Genomic DNA, 16,220 nt, shown 5'->3' on the forward strand with positions numbered 1-16,220 from the left:
CAACAGCCAGGGCTGGCTGGGCCAAGCTGAAGCCAGGAGCCTGGAACTCCATTCGGTCTGTCATATGGGTGCGGGGGCCCAAGTACTTGGGCCATCTTCCCAAGGGCATTAGCTTTCCCAGGGGCATTAGCAGGGAGCCGGATCAGAAGGGGAGCAGCCAGGATTCAAACTGATGCCTGTATGGGATACCTGCGTTGCAGGAGGCAGCTTAACCTGCTGCACCACAATGCTAGTCCAAATGTATTGTTCTTTAATATATTTACACTACCCCTCACTTTTGAACTTCTGATTCATATATCTGACATCTTCAACATATTACCTATATGATATATACAACATATGCAAGCATATTGCATATATGACTTCCCTATTTTTAAGATTTATTTATTTGGACTGGCATTGTGGCATAGCAGGTTAAGACTCCACTTGCTATGCTGGCATCCAGCATCCTTATTAGAGTTCTGTTTTGAGTCCTGGTTGCTCCACTTCAATCCAGCTTCCTGCTAATGTGGCTGGGAAGGCAGAGGAAGATGGTCCAAATATTTGGACCCCTGCCATGTGGGAGACCAGGATGGAGTTTGTGGTTCCTGGCTTCTGCTTGACCCAGCTTGGCTATTGCAGCTATTTGGGGAATAAACCAGTGGATGTAAGATCAATCTCTCCCTTTCTCTTCTCTGTATCTCTTCCTGGATCATTCTGCCTTTCAAATAAATAAGTAAATTTTTTTTAAAAAAATTAAAAACTGGTCTTAAGTAATAATTTAAACTGATCCATCCCCCTCTGCATAAAACCCATCAGTAGCTTCCCATGTCACACAGAATAAAATATCCAAAGGATGGTGCACTCCAAGAATAGACATCATCTGTTCCCCCAAGCCCTACTTCTCTCACCTCATATTCTGCCATACCCCTTTGTTCACACCACTCCAGCACGTTTGGGCTCCTTGCTGTCCTCATGGTCATCTCTTTTCAGCAATGCTTATGGCTGGTTTTTTCACATTTTCATTCAAACTTTGCCTTATCAGTAAGGACTTCCCCAACTTTCATACCTTAAATAGCAACCTTCACCACCATCACCATACCCTCCCCATATTAGTTGTCACTCTCATTCTGCTTTCCTGCTTATTACTGTTTGTCATGCTGTTTATTTATTTCAGCATTTTTTTTGCTTCTGCTACTAGGAAAAAAAAGTCAGCCACAGGAGAGCAAGAACTTAGTTTTGTTGTAATACACGGGCCTAAATCAGCGTCTAACTTATGGAAGATGGCCATTAATACAAGAATGTTTTCAAATAAGTTTTATTTGTTTAAAATGTTAAAATGATACCTTGATTTAAAAAAAAAAAGTGTTGAAAACAGTGAATGAAATGGCTACTTGGAAAAAAAAATGGCTGTAGCTGTCAAGGTTGGTACCTGCCTTAAATTAGAGACAGGGTTGCACCTATTTAAGGAAGGGCAAGTTGGGGCAGAGCTGTCCATTACTTCTTCCCAGTGTCCTGACCATCTTCCCCCATCTGTCCCTCAGTTTTCCACTTCAGTTTAACATTCGCTCAGGATCTGGTCTATGCTGCTGATGGATGTTTCCAGATGCATCCCTTTGAATCCTTGACCCATTTTGTTAGTGCTTTATCTGAAACACAATCTGATCACCTTTCTCTCCTGTTTAAAACACTTTTATGGCTCCCTACCATCCTCAGAATGAAATCCGGACTGCTTAGGTTGGTTTTAAGTGGTCATTCATAGTCCGGCCCCTCAGTACCTCTGTAGCTTAAACGAGCAGTATTTCCTTGTTACAGCCTTTCGTCTGACCACTGTACACTGAAATTGTTTGTTTTAGAAGTGTTTTTTTGCACATAGATTATTGTCCACTCTGCCTCCCCTTACTACTTAATTTCTATTAGCCCTGCCGGCGCCATGGCTCACTAGGCTAATCCTCCACCTAGCGGCGCCGGCACACCGGGTTCTAGTCCCAGTCGGGGCACCGGATTCTGTCCCGGTTGCCCCTCTTCCAGGCCAGCTCTCTGCTGTGGCCCGGGAGTGCAGTGGAGGATGGCCAAGGTGCTTGGGCCCTGCACCCCATGGGAGACCAGGATAAGTACCTGGCTCCTGCCTTCGGATTAGCGCGGTGTGCCGGCCGCAGCACTCCAGCAGTGGCGGCCATTGGAGGGTGAACCAACGGCAAAGGAAGACCTTTCTCTCTGTCTCTCTCTCTCACTATCCACTCTGCCTGTCAAAAAAAAAAAAAAAAAAAAAAATTGAGTGAAAAAAAAATTTCTATTAGTCCTTCAGGTCTCATTTAGCTGTCACTTCCAGAAATCCGTCACTGTCACGCCCTACTCTGAATGGGGCGGGGAAGAGTAGTGCAGACACACACAGGTAAGTTGGGAAGTTTAAGGAAATAAAATTAAGAACTGATAGTCAAGGTCTTTATGGATTTAAGAACTTCGTAAAATTTCTCAAACTTTGGTGCCATGAAGTATAGGGAATGATCCTAGAATTTCATGTCAGAAAAGACTGGTGCGAACCAGTGAACAGTGGAGTAGGGTACCAGATGAGAGGATCTTTATCATTCTCTGAATTCTTCCCTCCCCTTGCCTAATGTGCTCAGAAGACTTTCTAGGAATATTTTTCTGAAATTAATGAACTAAAACTTGAAGAAGATAAATAAAATGTCAAAAGACTGGCTATTAAGATTTTTTTTTAACCTATATATATGTTTGTAAGCCTTGCTTTGTTTTTCCAGGCAGTAAATCCTTTATTTTGGAAAGGACATGTCTAGAAATGGCCAGAGGAATGGGAATCACCCTAGAGCAGAGGGCAGTGGCCTTAAACTGGAAAGGGTCAGCCTAGAGGTAAAAGGTCTGGGGGGCGGGGGGCGCTTGGTAAAGGGTCATATGCTCTGGCAGTGCTTGCACGCTTGCTTGTTTGCCTTTTTTTTTTTTTTAAACATATTTTATTTACTTGAAAGGCAGAATGACAGAAAAAGAGATCTTTTATCCACTGGTTCATTCCCCAAATGGCCACAATGGCTGGGGTTGGGCCAAGCCAATCAGGGGCCAAGAACTCCATCCAAGTCTCCCACATGGGTGGCAGGGACCCCAGTACTTAGGCCATCTTCCGCTGCCTTGCCAGGTACATTAGCAGGAACCTGGATCAGAAGTGGAGCAGCCAGGACTCGACTCAAAGCAGGGCTCATACAGGATGGTGATGTCCATCTGATAGGTGGTGCAGTCATTGTTGGGGTGGCTTAACCCACTATGCTGTAGCGCCAGCTCCAATATTCATTCTTAGAGAAAAAGAAACTATGCCTGAGCAACATTATTATCTTGAGCAGTGGTTCCCTAAGGATGGTTCATGGACTCTGACTATCCTTTTCCTTATTTGTCATAGATAGGCAGAAAAATGAGTGATGCATATAACACTAAATAGATGCATTTAAAGGACTGTCCTTTATTCTAACACAATGGCTTCCTATTAATGCTAATTTTTTTAATGAATTGATTTAGCTCTTCTGTTAGGAAAAACTCTACCAACTTAGGTCTGACTGGTTGGGAGTCTGCAAATTAGTTGACAATAGACAGATTAACAGTAGAAACCTTTATTACACACATGAGAGTATCCTCTAGTGGAGAGAAGCTCCTAGAAAAGGTAAGGATAAGGATCTGTTTACTGGCTTCATAAGGGGACAGTGATACGTAAGCCTTTGAAGGATCAAAGATTCTCATTAAGTCTTGTTTAATTTTGGGGGAATGTCCTGGTGTTCAAGGTCAGTACTTCGTGACTGGAGTCCTTGGAGGGGAAGGGGGGATTTGTAGAAACTGACCCTCACAAAGCTCTGTTGTAGTCAGATCAAGGAAGTTCAGATAGGTTTCCTTCTACATCTTTTGAGGTTCTACATCTTTTGAAGTGAACCAGTCTGGTGAGTTGTTGCTCTGCTCAGACCCATGCTTTCTGCCGCTGCGGTCCTAACAATGAGGGTGAAGTGAGGTTGAAAATCATGAAGTTGGAAAGTGTCAGTGGGTTCAGTTCTTTGAGACAGACAAAAAGCATATATTGGAATGGCATTTGAGATTGGCCTTAATGGTTAAATTAGATCTCCTCCCACCCCCCCTTTTTTTTTTAAAAAAAGAGATTTACTTATTTGAAAAGTGGAGTTACAGAGAGTGAGGGAAGGGCAAGAGAGAGATCTTCCATCCACTGGTTCACTCCCCAAATGGCCGCCTCATCCAAACCCTGGAGCCTTGAACTCCATCCGGTCTCACTCAGGCCACCCTCCACTGTTTTCCTAGGCATGGAGCTGGATCAAAAGTGGAGCAGCCCATGTGGGCTACCAGCAGCATAGTAAGTAGGCAGCTGCTTAACCCGCTGTGCCACCATGCCGGCCAATAGGTTGTATCTACAGATGGCTCTGTGTGTGTGATTTAAATGCCTACTTCCTTGACTGCTGCCACGTGCTTTCCCTCACCTGTAAAATGGTACATAATTACCTCCCTTCATAAAATGCTTTGAGGTTTAGTGTTTTGGCTTATTATCCATAATGTTTCCTGTTTTGAAGAGCTTTAAGGCTGAATTATTGAAACCCAGAATTAGATTGAAAACGCCTTTGGTAGCCCTTGCTTCCCTTACTCAGATATGACAATCATGTTGTGACTGATGAGGCCAGCATCGCAGGTGTGATGAATTCTCTAGAGCAGGGAGAATGAATGGAGCTTGAAGAAGTGGACCAGCACAGCAGGTAGAGGCAGAGTAGTGCGGAAACTGAATGGTGTTCCTGGAGCTACAGCTTCTTCCAGGGTCACTGTCACCCTATGGTTGCAGGGGAGCAGCGGGCACAATACTTTCTCAGGTAGGGTGAGTTTTCTGTAGCCAGAGAGATTGGTTTTTCGGGATAGGAGATTTGCATCTCTGGGTGGAGCTGGAGCTGGGGAACTTCTATCTGCTTTATCTTAGGAGACTCCACCAGATGCCTTGGGGCCACTCCCCTCCCTGTGCAGATCACATTCTAGCCCTTTGATTGTCTTTTGTTTCTTTTATAATGTGTATTAATGTAAAAGTGCCTGGAGAGCTGAGGTTTTTTGTTTGTTCTTAGCTCTTAAGATTCATACCCCAGTCTAAAAGAGACACTCCATAGGCAGTCCTTGACTGAGTTACTCCTTCCTTCGAGAAGATTTGAAGCAGCTGTCTTACTGAATGCACAGTTCTTCTGCAACATTGGGCCACTGGTACCGCAGCCCCAAGTCTGCTTCAAAGGCTGGCTTTTGGAAGCCAAGAGCTCTTACCTGTTTAAGGCTGGAATTCTGGGGCCAGCATTGTGGCATAGGTGCTGGTTCTAGTCCAGGCTGCCTCACTTCTGATCCAGCTCCCTGCTGATGTGCCTGGGAAAGCAGCCCCTGCCCCACATGGGAGACCAAGAAGGAGCTCCTGTCTCCTGGCTTTGGACTGGCCCAGTTCCGGCCATTGTGGCCATTTAGGGAGTGAACCAGCAAATAGAAGATCTCTCTCTCACCCTGCCTTTCAAATCAATCAATCAATCTCTTAAAATAATATAAAGGCTGGAATTTTGAGACCAGAATCTTAAACCAGAGCGCTCAAGGTTTCTGCCATTCATTAGTTTGTTGAGTTAAGCAGACTAATTCATTGGACTTTTATGATGCAGATTGAGAGATACACCATAAAAGAGAAGAAAGGGAGACTTCAGCCTTGAGACTAACGTCAATTAACATAACAAACTGGGAGTGGAAGAAAGAAGTAGGCTTTTATTTATTTATTTAATTATTTATATAGAGTTAAGACTGTATACAACTCTGCTCAATAACTTGTTTGGTTAAGTATCAGCCAAAGAAAAGTATGTTTTTATTTTTAAGATTTATTTTATTTGGGAGGCAGAGTGACAGAAAGAAAAATAGCAAGAGAGAGAGAGAGATCTTCTATCCTGTTTCATTTCCCATATGCCCACATAGCCAGGGCTGGGTCATGCAAAAGCTGGAGCCTGGAATTACATTCAGGTCTCTTGGTGACAGGGACCCAAACACAGGGGCCATCATCCACTGCCATCCCAGGTGCATTAGCAAGAACCTGGACTGGAGGCAGAACAGCCAGGACTTAAACTGGCGCTATGACAGAGAATGAGGGTGTCCCAAGCAGCAGCGCAACCAACTGCACCTCAGCACCAACCCCCAAATTTATCTTCTTCACTATTAAGTGACATAATGAAGAGAGAGAAAATTAAAATAATTACAAAACTTAAATTTAAATTATGTTTTAAAACTATACTCACCATATACTAACCTCATTGCTATTAACGAAGAAGTATTTGCAGTAACCTTTCATTAATGGTTCTATAGTCTAATGCTGATCTAAAATAGCATCCTCAATGACTGTCAGTTCCCAGTTCCCTCCCCAGTGCATGCTCTTTTCCATTGGCATTCATTAGATGTTTAGTCACATACTGCCTAGGATCTTAATATGCCATTGTGCAACAGTATGTGATGGCAAGCGGGCTGTGAAAGAGGGAGGGGACAACCCACTGTATCAGAAATTTGTCAGTAAGAATTATAGGGTAGTCTCACTGAAATGCTGTGTGATCTCAGCAAACTCATTTTACCTAAGACTTATTTTTTTTAATTATAAAATGAAAGTTCTGGAACTAAAATCACTAAAGATTCTTCCAAGTCATTGGGTTCTTGTGTAATACTTGTTTTTCACTAATTGCATTTAAACAATATACATTATACCAGTTAATCATTTTTTTTTTTTTTTGATAGGCAGAGTAGACAATGAGAGAGACAGATAAAGAAAAGTCTTCCTTTTCCGTTGGTTCACCCCACAATGGCTGCTGCGGCAGGCGCACCACGCTGATCTGAAGCCAGGAGCCAGGTGCTTCTCCTGATCTCCCATGTGGGTGCAGGGAGTCCTTGGGACATCCTCCACTGCATTCCCCCGCCACAGCAGAGAGCTGGACTGGAAGAGGAGCAACTGGGACAGAATCCGAGGCTCTGACCGGGACTAGAACCCGGTGTGCTGGCGCCGCAGGTGGAGGATTAGCCTATTGAGCCGCAGCACCGGCCAATCATCCTTTTTTTTTTTTTTTTTTTAAAGATTTTATTTATTTTATTTGAAAGGTAGAGTTACAGACAGTGAGAGGGAGAGACAGGGAGAGACAGAGAGAGGTCTTCCATCGCTGGTTCACTCCCCAGATGGCCGTAACGGCAGGAGCTGAGCTGATCCGAAGCCAGGAGCCAGGAGCTTCTTCCAGGTCTCCCACGTGGGTGCAGGGGCCCAAGGACTTGGGCCATCTTCTACTGCTTTCCCAGGCCATAGCAAAGAGCTGGATTGGAAGTGGAGCAGCCAGGACTTGAACCGGCGCCCATATGGGATGCCTGCACCGCAGGCGGAGGATTAACCTACTGCACCACAGTGCCAGGCCCCACCAGTTAATCATCTTAATGCAAGTATTTGTGTGAATATCAATCTAGGGAATATTTTTTTTTCTTTTAAAGATTCTTTTTATTTATTTGACAGGTAGAGTTACAGCCAATGAGAAGGAGAGATAGAAAGGTCTTCCATCCGCTGGCTCACTCCCCAAATGGCTGCAATGACCAGAGCCGGGCCGATCTGAAGCCAGGAGCCAGGAACTTCCTCTGGGTCTCCCACTCAGTTTCAGGGGCCCAAGCATTTGGGCCATTTGCACTGCTTTCCCAGGCCATAGCAGAGAGCTGGATCAGAAGAGGAGCAGCCAGGACTAGAACTGGCACCCATACGGGATGCTAGCACCACAGGTGGAGGATTAATCCACAGCGCCAGCCCCCGGAATACTTTCTACAGCAATAATTCTTGGACTCTCTAGATTAGGCGTGGTCTCTGTGCCTCATAAACACTTTGCGCTGGTTTGGAATGTATTGGTAAAATATTTACCTGTTTATTTAATATTTATTCTCCACTAAATTGAAGGTTCTTGAAGAATTTGTCAGTTATTTAAGTCCTAACCTTTAGGCCGGCGCCGCGGCTCACTAGGCTAATCCTCCGCCTAGCGGCGCCGGCACACCGGGTTCTAGTCCCGGTCGGGGCGCCGGATTCTGTCCCGGTTGCCCCTCTTCCAGGCCAGCTCTCTGCTGTGGCCAGGGAGTGCAGTGGAGGATGGCCCAGGTGCTTGGGCCCTGCACCCCATGGGAGACCAGGAAAAGCACCTGGCTCCTGGCTCCTGCCATCGGATCAGCGCGGTGCGCCGACCGCAGCGCACCGGCCGCAGCGGCCATTGGAGGGTGAACCAATGGCAAAAGGAAGACCTCTGTCTCTCTCACTGTCCTCTCTGCCTGTCAAAAAATAAAAAATAAATAAATAAAAAATAAAAATATAAGTCCTAACCTTTAAATAGTACTTGGAATAGGTATTTATTGAAGTGAATGAATGATGTTGCAATAGAAACTTTGGCAGTTAAAAGAAAGCAGCTGTTGCAGGTAGATCACTGAGGAATCTGAAGCGTGCATTAATACTAAATTTTAAATGAGGTGGCCTAGAATCAAAGTACACAAGACACATTTTACATAAAATTTATAACATTTATTTAGGCAAAAAAAAATCCCCAAACAAAAATCTATAGACACAACATTAATACTTAAGTGTTGTCCTGATTTAAAATGTAGAATGTTTCATGTACAGAATATCCCCATTTATCTGGCCATAGAGAGAACATGCCTTCAGTCCAGATAATTGAGTCTTTGAAATATATACACATTACATTTTCCATTGACTTTTTCATATCCTTTGATTGGAGTTAAACTTTTCCATCAGAATTCAAGCAAAAGATAACTTTTCTCTCACATGTCAGTGAGAATTTGACAGTGGGAATTCTACAAAAGTCATGGAGTTTTAAAATTTCATTCTTTTAGTTTATCTGAGAGTATAAATATTGATAAAACACCTTCCCATTGTTTTGAAGATTTATTTGAAAGGCAGAGCTACAGAGAGGGAGAGACAGATGCCAGCTTCACAGGTGTCATAAGCAGTGGCTTACCCTGCTATGCAGCAGCGCTAGACCCTGTCTTCTCAATGTTGTTTTAATTTTCATTTATTTATTTGAGAGGCAGAACAGGAGCTCTTAGAGGCTGGTTTACTCCCCACATGTCAGCAACAGCCTCAGTGGGGCTGAAGCCTGGAGCCTGGAATTCAATCCAGGTCTCCCAATGAGTGGCAGGAACCCAGTCACTTCAGCCTTAACCACTGCTTCCCGCAAACTGCATTAGCAGGAAACTGGAGTCGGGATTGGAGCCAGATATGGAACCCAGTCACTCTGATATGGGATGAGAGCACCTTAACTGCAAGGCCCACCTCCTCCCATTTTTTTTTTTTAAAGAGAAAAATGCTCTCAAATTCCTGCTTTCATCACCTTTTATTAGGTAAGTCACTGCTTCTAATCAGCTTAGATTAAAATAAGTGTAAAAGAATCGAATTTGCAGTTTTCCTCAAAGGAAGTTCAAAATTAAGCAATACTATTAATGAACTGAGTTTATGATTTTCAATAAAATAATTTTGATAAAATTTCCATTTTTGAAATGTTCATAGTAGCCATTCTTTCTGGCTCTAAGGGTAGAACTGTCCAAAAGAACTTTACTTCATTCAGAGTAATAAGAAACAGCATTGATCTTTGCATAATTACCCCAAAAAGTGGACAGGAGAAAAACAGGCAGAAAAAGCTAGCTTTTTCTTAGGCTACCAGTTAACATAGAGTGTCCTAGGTTAGGATTTGGAAACCAAAAAAATGCATAATTAGGAGTATACCATGTCATGCAAAGTCTATGAAATATTAAATAAGATAAAGCAATTAATCATTTAAAGCACAATCAGCAAGATTCCTATCATAGTGCTATTCTCATCACTGGACGAAGGTTGGTTTTTGCATTATTCCTAAACAGTTCATGAGTAAACAGGAAAAATTTAAAATTTCTCAACACACAGCAAATAGTAAAGACTAAACATCCAGTATCATTAAAATCATTTGAAACTGCTAAAACAATTTGAATGGGAAACCAAAGTTTGCAAACCTCTCTGGAAGCTGTCTCTGAGCACTTTTTGAAACTCTGGTGGTACCAAGTCCCCAGATAAGTAAGTAACTTACAGATGGAACTGGAAGAGCCCACATCCACCAACAGTATTACTGTTTATACCATAATAAAAGCTATACAATAACCCAATAGTGTAAACAAACCATTAGAATTCAAGAGAGTAAGGGTTTTGCAATTTGCTTTTATAAACAAAACAGTGAGTTTATTTTCCCTGCTGTCACTGTTGTCCTTGGGCACTGCTTCACATCTTTCCATGGGGGGGCAATGCATTTTAAAACACTAAACCTGTAACTCATTAATTGAATTCATGCCAATTTAGCATATAAAAATATGTTTTCATTAAAGTGTGCTCAAAAGGAATGGAAGATGGCTCAATGCCATCTTTTTAAATTATTATTATTACTTTCTCTGTAATTCTTTAAAAAGATTGATTAATTTATTTGAAAGGCAGAGTTACAGAGGGAAGAGAGATAGAATTTCCATCTGCTGGCTCACTCCTCAAATGGCCACAATAGCCAGGGCGGGACCAGGCCGAAGCCAGGAGCCAGGAGCTTCATCCTCATCCAGGTCTCCCATGTGGGTGCAGAAGCCTAAGCACTTAAGCCATCTTCCACATTTTCTCAGGCCATTCTCAGGGAGCTAGATCAGAAGTGGAACATCTAGGACTCAAACAGGTGCCCATATGGGATGCCAGTGACACAGGTGGCAGCTTAACCCGCTATGCTACAATACCAGCCCTGGCCTAGGGCCATCTTAACACATGGCATGAATGAAGCCAAATTAAAGTGGGGAGAAAATAGGCCAACACAAAAGATCCCATTTTTAAGAGAAGCTCCCTAAAACTGTATATATAGGATTGATGGTTTTAGACATGATCCTTTGAGTCTTTGGAAGTTTTCAAATAAAAGATCAGAACACGAACTCCCAAAGCAGCCTTATTCACCTCTGTTTTTAAATGCCTTTACTACTATTAAAAGACATTCCTGTCCAAGGGGAAGAAGCGGCAATATTTATAGTCGATTCCAGAATTGTTGGTCTAATGTGCTTTTTAAAAACCTTCAACTAAGATCAGTAGCCACTGAGTCCTTGCCTACAGGGTAGACTACAACTATTACTATTCAATTTGTCTCCTTTTAACTAAAAAAGGAAAAAAATATTGTTTAGGGTATAAAGACCATAGCAAAATTTACCTGATGCAAAAAAATAAAATGCCTCAATTTTATTTGCTCTAATTTGTTCTTTTTTTGCTCAGTGATACCAACATATATCATTACCATCTAAAAACTCAAATTCCATTTCCTTTAGTGGATTGGGAACTGCTTTAGTGATGTTTTGCAATATCTGAGCACACCAATGATTGCTGCAACAAAGTAGTTCAGCCGCGGCCAAAACTGTGCTTTGAACAGCACCTCTAAGCCACCTGAAAGGTAACCCTTGAAGGCACCAAGTACAGTTACAAAAGGGAGGCCTCCCAGAGTCTGAACTCCAGACCGGCCAGTTCTACCTTATAATTTAAGTTATCTACATCTACTATGTTTTAGCCAGATTCCAGACCTTATGAACAATTCTGTGCCTTAACTATATACACAATTTTAAGAACCATCCCAACCACAAAGACACTATAATTTTTACATATTTGAGATATGATCAGTTATTTTGTTTTTAAGCCTCAGAAGTACCTGGCCACTGCTGATGATCACAGTAGTATATTTAGTTACTTAAAGACAATTTTAAATATTTTTGGGCCTTCATCTATCAAGAAATTATTCTGAGTAAAGATGGGATTTACTGTTTTCTGTACATTTTAGCCAGTTCTGAAAACAATGTACAAAGATGAAAACTTAGCATACCCTTAGAGAACACATACTTTTGAAACTTGTAGCCAAACTTCTCAAATCAGCTTTCCCTTAACTACTCTAGAAGTGGTCAGCATTGTAACTTTCTGGTTACTGCAGGCCATCCTGTTTTCTGAATTTTGCCTTAGAAATTAAAACTTTTTAAAAAGACACACAAAAACATTTTAAAAGGATTTTTCATTTCCTTTGAAATAAGCAATCTGAAAAATTCATCTTATGGCTATAAAAATTCCTCAAGCCAATTAAGTCAGAATCAATCCACAATTTAATACAGTTTTTAATGGTTCTAAATTCCCATTTTCATTTAAGTCAGTTTTTATCCTTGTGAAGGAACTCCAATAAATTCAAGCTTGAATATTCTGATAGTGGTATGAAACATGTCAAAAATGTTATCAGCATATTAGTGAACCAGTTCCTCTCTAAATTAAAATTTAGTCACTATAATTAAAACATCCCATTTAAAATCTCTATTGGGAACATTTTGGCCATTTATGGCCATCTATGTCATCATGTGAGGTTGTAGACTAAGTAGCTGTTGTTGCCTCCCCAAGTACTGGATAGCTATTAACTGATTCTTTACTATAGTGATCGGGTATCTTAAGGAAAGGCAATTGTCTGAAAAGTAATCCATCAGAAATATTTACTTTTATGCACTGCAGGTGGAATCATTGTATTTCACCATTTAACAGCAGTCTAATTCTTCTCTTGCATTTCTGGCAGTGAGATGTGGACATCTTTCTCCAAAATGAACACATTAAGAAGATACATGTATTTTGAACAAAAGAAAATTTAACTTTTGTAATACAATTTACTACAATTGTAGTCAATTATATTTTAACTGAGCAGGTTAACACCATGATGTGAACACTACAAAAATGGCGGAAATTGAAACAAATGGTCAGTTTTAACTGCAGACAATTTTTTTTAAAAATCACATTTCACAACAATTTGACATACAGATTTGGACAGTGAGTCCCGAACACAGAATGCTGTAATATTTTACACTGTGGTGATTGGGAGTATGTATCTAGGGAGGCCCAGCAGTCTGTGCAGAAGCAGCACTCCATGCTTCCAAGCCTAACTACAGAGAACAGGCTGCTGCTGCTCACTGTCTCAGAGAGGTGGGCCCCAGAAGGACAGAAGGAATAGTTGGAAAAGTAAACCATGACAGCGATTCCCATATCCTAGATTCTGTGCTCCCTTCCTAGTTTTTCTTTCTATTTTTCTATCAGCCAACCAGGCTTCTGCCAGTCTGTAGTTTCCATAAGGAGACAACTCAGATTTCCATTCTTTGACACTAAGAAGGACATCTTGTGAAAGTTACATAGACAGAGAATAAAGGTATTTTATACAGAAGCAGTATAAAATTTACAGTGGAAGCAGTGCCAGAAATCAGAAAACAGCTTACTTGGAGCTGCAGATTGATTGGAAGGGACTCTGAAGATCAGAAAATTTGGCCTACTGTTCGTGCAAACTTTATCATAAAACTGTAGAATCTCAAGCACAGGTGAGTTCAAACACTGAAAGATGTGGAAAATTTCCTAAAGGGCAACGATGAGGGAGGAGACCCTTTGTGCCGCGTAAGTTAAAAATCACAAGACAAATTAGAGACTGTTCACATGGGCAGTACTTACTATACATGATCAATCCCAAACTGGTGGATGACTGTGGTCAGAAACCCCACAACATCACAGAGGGCAGGGTATTCCAAACACACCAATCACAAAGAGAATTCCTGTGGTTCAATTATCCAATTATCTATGGCTATCAATTTAGTCTGGCCTGCGGCTGCTTTTTACCAGGAGGTGGCCTCCCATGGCGTACAATATGTTTTTCTAAACTGTCCAGAATGGCCACGGCAATCTGCTGGACGTGCGGATCAGTCTGTTCGTGTTCTTTGATGTTGTATAAGTGCTGCAGTCCTCCTTCTTCGATCAGCATGCTGCAGTACCGAGAAGCTGAAACAAAAAACAGGAGAAACAGCTTTGCTTTTCTGTTTTCCTTTTGTCTTTAAGATTTATTTATTTCAAAGGCAGAGTTACAGAGAGGGAGAGACAGAGATCTTCCATCTACTGGCTCACTCCCAGGTGACCAGAATGGCTGAGGCTGAGCCAGGCTGAAGCTGGGAGCTAGAGTCAGGAGCTTCTTCTAGCTCTCCCATGTAGGTGACAGGAACCCAGATATTTGGACCATCTTCCACTTCTTTCCCAGGCACATTAGCAGGGAGCTAGGTCAGAAGTGGAGCAGCCCAGACCTAATCCAGTGTCCAGGTGGGATGCCAGCCTCAAAGTCAGCAGCTTAACCTGCCCTGCGTCAATGCTGGCCAGCTCCCCGTTCGTTCTTTTTTTAAAGAGCTTCTCGTAAAAATACTTCAAGGGGCAGCGCTGTGGAATAGCAGGTAAAGCCGCCACCTGCAGTGCCAGCATCACGTATGGGTGCTGGTTCAAATCCCAGCTGTTCCACTTTCAATTCTGCTCTTTGCTATGGTCTGGGAAAGCAATGGAAGATGGCCCAGGTCCTTGGGCCCCTGCACCCATGTAGGAAGACCAGGAGGAAGCTCCTGGCTTCAGATTGGCACATCTCCAGCTGTTGTGGCCACGTGGGGAGTGAACCAATGGATGGAAGACCTCTCTCTCCTTCTACCTCTCCTTCTCTCTCTGAGTAACTCTGACTTTCAAATAAATAAATAAATATTTTAAAGAAAAAGAAGTAAAGATATCTTAAAAAAACTTACAAATTTTCTCACAAAAGTATTCTTATGATGTTTTTGCACTTAAATTTTATCTATTTTGTTACTGCATACTAGTATGCTACAGCTTGATAAATATTTCTATAATGATGTTAACTCTGCTGTACAAGGCCCACACATAAATATGCAATTAAGCAATCATTTTCAGCATAGATAATCTGGAGAAGTAATAAGAATCAGAATCACAATCCTTTTTATGTATTGCTAGATATCATTCATTTAAAAGTTATTAAGAATTCCTGGGCCAGCATTGTGGTATGGTGGCATTCCGTATGGGTGCCAGTTTGTGTCCTAGCTGCTCCAATTCTGATCCAGCTCCCTGATAATGCACCTGGGAAAACAGCAGAGATGGCCCAAGTGCTTGGGGCACCTATGGGAGACCCCGAGGGAGCTCCTGGCTCCTAGCTTCAGCCTGGCCCTGCCTTGCACTGGGGCCATTTGGGGAGTGAACTAATGGATGGAAGGTCTCTCTTTGTCTCTCCCTTTCTCTTAGCTCTAGCTTTCAAGTGAATAAATCTTCAAAAAAAAATTTCCCATCTTTTTCATGGGAGATATTGTTCAGTAATTTTTTTTCTTTTTAAAGATTAATTCATTTTACTTGAAAATCAGAGTTACACAGAGAGAGAAGGAAAGGCAGAGAGAGAGAGAGGTCTTCCATCCAATGGTTCACTCCCCAACTGGCCACAATGGCTGGAGCTGCCCCAGTCCGAAGCCAGGAGCCAGGAGCTTTTTCTGGGTCTCCCATGTGGGTGCAGGGGCCCAAGGGCATGGGCCATCTTCTACTGCTTTCCCAGGCCATAACAGAGAGCTAGATAGGAAGTGGAGCAGCTGGGACTTGAACTGCATCCATATGGGATGCCGGCACTGCAGGCGGCAGCTTTAAATGCTACGCCATTGCAGCGGCCCCAGTTTTCTTTTCTTATAAGGTTTTTGTCTGTTGTTTATGTCAGAGTAATTCAGGCCTCATAAATTGAGTTGAAAAGTATAACCTTTCTCTTAAGATTTTTGGAAGATTCCTTTTTAAATGTTTGGTAGAATTTACCAGGAAACCATTTGAACCTAGAGTTGTCTTTGCCATAGCTTTCTTATTTTTATTTTTTTTAAGATTTATTTGTTTATCTGAAAGGCAGAGTTACAGAGAGGAGCTCAAAAGACAAAGAGAGGCCGGCACCATGGCTCACTAGGCTAATCCTCCACCTTGCGGCGCCGGCACACCGGGTTCTAGTCCCGGTTGCCCCTCTTCCAGGCCAGCTCTCTGCTGTGGCCAGGGAGTGCAGTGGAGGATGGCCCAAGTGCTTGGGCCCTGCACCCCATGGGAGACCAGGAGAAGCACCTGGCTCCTGCCATCGGATCAGCGCTCAGGCCGCGGCGGCCATTGGAGGGTGAACCAACGGCAAAAGGAAGACCTTACTCTCTGTCTCTCTCTCTCACTGTCCACTCTGCCTGTCAAAAAAAAAAAAAAAAAAAAAAAAAAAAAAGACAAAAGACAAAGAGCACTCTAGAGGAAAAGACAGAGAACATGTGAGTAAGAGTGTTCTTCCTTCTGCTGGTTCAGT

The 16,220-nt window shown here is 42.4% G+C and overlaps 1 protein-coding gene and 1 long non-coding RNA gene across 3 annotated transcripts in view; one reads left to right on the top strand and one right to left on the bottom strand.

The window, feature by feature from the left end:
* Positions 1–2,968: 2,968 nt before the first annotated feature.
* The window catches only part of LOC149125709 (uncharacterized), a 53,382-nt gene continuing 40,130 nt past the window's right edge, over positions 2,969–16,220 (top strand). Inside the window, exons 1-2 of one of the 2 annotated variants that reach the window (XR_016211022.1) lie at positions 2,969–3,646; positions 7,520–9,127. This is a non-coding gene — a long non-coding RNA (uncharacterized LOC149125709). Of the gene's footprint in view, positions 3,647–7,519; positions 9,128–16,220 lie in introns of those variants that run through there. The other variant, XR_016211023.1, reaches the window with a different exon arrangement.
* Positions 8,536–16,220, bottom strand: part of ZYG11B (zyg-11 family member B, cell cycle regulator) — an 80,427-nt gene continuing 72,742 nt past the window's right edge. The window contains exon 14 of the mRNA XM_008265236.5: positions 8,536–13,873. Coding sequence (XP_008263458.1) covers positions 13,683–13,873 — 191 coding nt within the window. The 3' untranslated portion in view covers positions 8,536–13,682. The remainder of the gene's footprint in view (positions 13,874–16,220) is intronic.

This window comes from Oryctolagus cuniculus, chromosome 7 (genome assembly GCF_051225735.1).
Source record: "Oryctolagus cuniculus isolate XC-2025 breed Fujian yellow rabbit chromosome 7, ASM5122573v1, whole genome shotgun sequence".
Classification (NCBI taxonomy): Eukaryota; Metazoa; Chordata; class Mammalia; order Lagomorpha; family Leporidae; genus Oryctolagus; species Oryctolagus cuniculus.